We start from the raw sequence: 5,574 nt of genomic DNA, 5'->3' as shown, positions 1-5,574 counted from the left end.
GTAACCCTATCCCGGGCAGGGTAAACTGTTCCCTCGGTGTCCTTTTCATAAGGGTCTTATGAATCGCTCTTTGTCTGGTCCCTCACCAGAAGAAAATACAAAACATTAAACATGTTAACAACACAAAAGCCATATTAAACACAGACTACTTTAGGCCCGGAAGCAGGATTCGTCATGTCATCACTTAATGACCGGATTATTTTAATCACCATGTCTCAGTTCTTTTAACTCCTTTTAATGTAACTGGGCTCAGTGTTGGTTCAAGCCTTTATTCGTGGAAAGCCCATTAGCTTACAAAAACGGCTTGTACTAAAATATGAATACGTAATATTTGTGATGCTAACTAACATTAGTCATGTTAGCACCTTAACTTCAACAAGCGCACAGTTCTCATTTCACTGCAAAGACGCTTCATTCTTCATATATCCGTGTTGGACAGAGTCTAAATGCCGAAGCTGAAAGACATTTGCACAAGCACACACACTTCTTAGCTTCGCTGTGCAAAACTATGTGCACAAACAGGAGTGTAAAAAAGGCAGGCAACAAGCCTGTCTGTCTAATCAGAATCAGAATCAGAATACTTTATTAATCCCTGGGGGAAATTATTTTTTGTTACAGTGCTCCATTTTAAACCAACATTAAGACAAGACAGACAATACACTAACTAAGAATAGTACAATATATACATATATACACATACATACTTCACTCATAAATAAATAGTTGGAAAAGAAACATGTGTAGTTGTAGCAGCAAACAGTCTAACCAATCAGAGACCTCCTTACATCGCACTGTGTGGCTAATTTGCATTGCTCCGGGATTTCTGAAATGAGATCCAGTCTTTAAGTGATAACGTGATGAATTCTGCTTCCGGGCCCAAACTACTCTGTGTTTAATGAGCCTTTTATGTTTTTTTACATGTTTTAATGCTTTGTATCTTGTTCTATTTAATCTCAACAAGTTCCTAAAAACAGTCAGTGATCACTGTCGGCCTCTCTCTGGTTTTATTACCGCTAATCATTTTAAAGCTCAGTTTTTAAAACCTTATGACGTAACTACAGCCCAGCCCATGCAGCACTATATTAATAACTAACCTCGTACTGTGGATGGATTATCTCAGTTGTTCTCCCGATTGAAGTTTGGCCCATTTACAGCATCCTGCCCGAACCTTCGGGAACCTTCACGTTAACTTTTATTGAGTGGAAAAAAGTTATTGTTCATTCTCCAGCTTCACTGTTTATATTATGCTAACATAGCTGTGTTGCTAGCAATCACGTAGCGACACAGCTATGTTAGCCAAACTTCAGTAACCCTACCTATGTCACAGCAGTTTAGTTTTCTGTCTGCATTTATGTTGGAAGTGATAGTAGAGCTGTACGTCTTAATTTGTTTCAGAAATCTCTCAGTCAGAACACGGTATATCATGTTTACGTGGAAACTAGCGAGCTAACTTCCTGCTGACTTCTAACTCCGTTAAATGTCATAAATTCGGTTTTCATGGATGCCTGGATGTTAAACTTAATTGTTACACCTGGTAGAGCAGCAACGCTGATCATTTTGTTACAGATGAAAGAATTTAAACTGTTTTTAACTCTCAGTGATGCCGCAGTGATCATGTGACTTGGGGACCTGCAGCTGAGTTTGGGCCCAGGCACGGCTAATGGCGTCAGACTTAAAGACCGGATAGCGAATCCAATAGTTATTAGTTAAAAAGTTAATTCACAGATTTGCTAATATAATAGCAAGTCTGTGAGCTAACAGGAAAGGGAAAAGGAAAGGCATTTTCAAATGAGGAGTGGAATCACCATTTTTAATGTGATAGTTGGAGAAGATTATATTTTTATAACTCTTTTTGAACAGTTTTATGTTTGGACGTTGCTTTAATTCCATATTCAGACTGTTCCACAGTTTCACTCCATGAACAGAAACACAAAACCTTTTTCTTGTAGTACGTACCTTCCCTGTTTTGAAGTTACAAAAACCCCTTAAATTATAACTTCTTTCAAAAAAACATACTCTGAATATTACCTGGCAGTTCTTTATTTTTTGCTTTGAATAGAATTTGTGCTGTCTGGAATTTCACTAGATCGACTGCAAAATAGTGAGTTTGTATGTTCCCTGTAACCTGCAATGTGGATGATTCGAATTGCTTTTTTTTGAAGAGTAAAAAGTGAATGTAATGTGGTTTTATAGTTATTGCCCCAGACCTCTGCACAATAGTTCAAGTATGGTGAAACCAGTGAACAGTATAGAATATGAAGTGATGTTCTGTCGAATATCAAGTATTTATTAATGGACTAATAATTCATTTTGAAATATTGATTTATAAATAGTGTTTTTATTTTTAATTAAATTGCTAAGTAATAAATTACTAATGTTTCAGTACATAAAATAATTAATAATGAATTTACAAATACATATCTTATTGCATAATTCATTATTCAAGCACAGAATCTCGATATGTGTGACTCTTGTGGTCCTCCATGCTCCCTGTGTTACTCCGGGTACACCAGCTTCCTCCCACAGCTAAAAGACATGCACTTAACTGGTGAATCCAAATATCCCCTAAGTGTGAGTCCAAATGGTTGTCTGTCTCTGGGTGGGAGCCCTGCGACAGACTGGCGACCTGTCCAGGGTGTACCCCGCCTCTTGCTGTATGGTAGCTGGCTCCAGCCCCCTGCGATCCTGATAAGGATAGGCTCTGGATAAGAGCCTCTCAAAGTTATTTATTAATTTTGTTTTTGTTTTTTTAAAAACAAAATCACAAAGGTGTTCTTTTGTGATTTTGCTTCCATCCATCCATCCATCCATCCATCCATCTATCCATCTTCATCCGCTTTATCCGGGGCCGGGTCGCGGGGGCAGCAGCCTAAGCAAAGAGGCCCAGACCTCCCTCTCCCCAGCCACCTCCTCCAGCTTATCCGGGGGAATACCAAGGCGTTCCCAGGCCAGCCGAGAGATATAATCTCTCCAGCGTGTCCTGGGTCTGCCCCGGGGCCTCCTCCCGGTGGGACATGCCTGGAACACCTCACCCAGGAGGCGCCCAGGGGGCATCCTTGTCAGATGCCCCAACCACCTCAGCTGGCTCCTTTCGATGTGGAGCAGCAGCTGCTCTACTCTGAGCCCCTCCCGGATGGCCGAACTTCTCACCCTATCTCTAAGGGAGAGGCCAGCCACCCTTCGGAGGAAGCTCATTTCTGCCGCTTGTATCCGCGATCTCGTTCTTTCGGTCACTACCCACAGCTCGTGGCCATAGGTGAGGGTAGGGACGTAGATCGACCGGTAAATTGAGAGCTTCGCTTTTACACTCAGCTCCCTCTTCACCACGACGGACCGGTGCAGCGTCCGCATTACTGCAGCTGCAGCCCCAATCCGTCTTTCGATCTCCGGCTCCCTTCTCCCATCACTCGCGAACAAGACCCCGAGATACTTGAACTCCTCCGCTTGGGGCAGGAACTGCTTCCATCCATTTTTGTAAAATTGTGTCATTAGAGAACATAGCATACATTTTCACTGCTATGCAGGTAATACTCTGCTTTATCTGTTCATAAAGCCATATACCACACCAGTTAGTTAAAACGCGAAAAATTCCTTAAAGACATAAATGAACAGTTTTATAGGGGTATGGGCTATCATGATAATGATCAAAATCAAAGCGTCCTCTGAACACTCTGTTTCTTGACTTTTGTAGCTGATGAAAAAATTATTTTAAAAAAATACACCAGGATGCTTCACCTCAGTCTGTGTAAATGGTTTGTGAATTTTGTTGAGATGCTAGGCTTAGATCTTGATGCCTAAAGGTCAAACTGGCTCAGAATTGCATAGGGGTATTTGCATCCTTTTATAATTGCTTATATCTGTACTTGTTATTCTTCACTGTGCATAAGTAATGGTGTATATATAAAAGTGATTTTAACTCTGCCCTTATGGATATAACTGAATTAAGTTTTACTTTAAATGATGAAAAAGGCTCTCTGCAGAAACACATAAGCATGTTTTTAACTTGATTCCTGCTAAGAAAACAGTAGAATGTGTATATATTATGTTTGTGCACTTTGCAATTTAGGATGTGCCCTTTTTTTGGAATTAATCCGTTAGAATTTTTAATTATGTTTGTTTTTTGTTTTTTTTGAAATATCCAAACCTCTGTTGTATTTCAGAGTACTATCCCTGGAGTTGGCTTCTTAAAGATCCATGCTCCTTGGAATGTTTTGTGTCGAGAGGCTGAATTCATGAAACTCAAAATGCCAACAAAGAAGGTACTCCACCAATTATTTCCCATTTCTAAAATATGAACTCAGTGTTGCTGCTGTGCTTTGACTTCAGAAGTGTTCAGATGCTGTCCTGTAGCACAATCCTTTGCACAAAATACAAAATATCAGCTGACTCAGTCCAAAAATACCATATCATATCATACAGTCCCCTATTTGTATTAGTTTGTGCTTTTCTTAAAGTGTTTTGAAAGTATCTCCAATAATGTAGTCCAGTTTATGATCGCTGTAGTACCCAAGTAAATTATTTTTAAATTTATTGACCATCAGCCTGTTTTTAATAAACTGACAGCAAAATGTATGTGAAAGAACACAGCAACAGAAAGAACTACAGCTCTCTACACCTCAACCTTTCAAGGCTCTTGAAGTGAATGGCTGGTAAACACAAAATGAAAAAGTATATATTACATTTTAGCTCTTGGAATGAAATCATTATTCAATCAAATTGCTACTTTTGGGTAGTTTTTGGATTGTTTGGTTTTTTTTGTTTTTTTTTATTTCTTTTCTTTTCTTTTCTTTTATTATTTGGATCTCCTCTGCAGGTTTATGAAGTGAAACAAGGCAGCAGTGTGGTGGAGAAGATCAGGATGTTCATTCACAAAGTTACAGCTCCTCTCCACCCTAAAGTCGATACCAGCCAATCACAGTGTCAGAAACCCCTCTCTCACCCCTTCTCCAGAGAAAAACAGCACCTGTAAGTAAAATATCTGGTTATAATTATAAAGACAATTGAAAAATAGTATATCTCAAACTTAGGCTTTTACACATGTTCTTAGGCATACACTATAGAACCCGTGTGTGTTGTCTCTGAGTTGTCCAGTTTGTTGACAACCACAAATTTGTAGCTTGTTACTAATTTCCAATTTCAACTCCAAAAGTTGATTCTGTTCATCTGGACGTTTTCAGTGGGAGAAACATTTCGTCACTCATCCAGGTGACTTCTTCAGTACAGTACTTCTTATAAACAGTACAGTAAATGTCCTGTTTATGAGATTGGGGAAACCTGCAGTCAGCTGAGACTGAAGAAGTCACTTTTTACTTTTAACTGCATTTTCACAAGTTTTACAAAAACCCACCCCGTGTTATTCACAATACAGCAAAGTAATTGATAATTTCTATAATTTTACACATTTAATTCTTGTGATTTAAGACCAAAGCGTCATGCTTTGATACTTTGGTCTTAAACTACAGGGAGTGCAGAATTATTAGGCAAGTTGTATCTTTGAGGAATAATTTTATTATTGAACAACAACCATGTTCTCAATGAACCCAAAAAACTCATTAATATCAAAGCTGAATGTTT

General features: G+C 39.0%; 1 protein-coding gene across 4 annotated transcripts in view; it reads left to right on the top strand.

Annotated features, from left to right (window-relative positions):
* Positions 1–5,574, top strand: part of ano1a (anoctamin 1, calcium activated chloride channel a) — a 62,231-nt gene that overhangs the window by 23,342 nt on the left and 33,315 nt on the right. For all 4 annotated transcript variants that reach the window (XM_005742882.2, XM_005742883.1, XM_005742881.2 and 1 more), the window contains exons 4-5: positions 4,161–4,259; positions 4,814–4,965. In XM_005742882.2, the coding sequence (XP_005742939.1) occupies positions 4,161–4,259; positions 4,814–4,965 (251 nt within the window). The remainder of the gene's footprint in view (positions 1–4,160; positions 4,260–4,813; positions 4,966–5,574) is intronic.

Source organism: Pundamilia nyererei, unplaced genomic scaffold (genome assembly GCF_000239375.1).
Source record: "Pundamilia nyererei isolate P.nyererei 1_Seehausen unplaced genomic scaffold, PunNye1.0 scaffold00124, whole genome shotgun sequence".
Taxonomy (NCBI): Eukaryota; Metazoa; Chordata; class Actinopteri; order Cichliformes; family Cichlidae; genus Pundamilia; species Pundamilia nyererei.
This window is presented reverse-complemented; position numbering and strand designations above follow the sequence as displayed.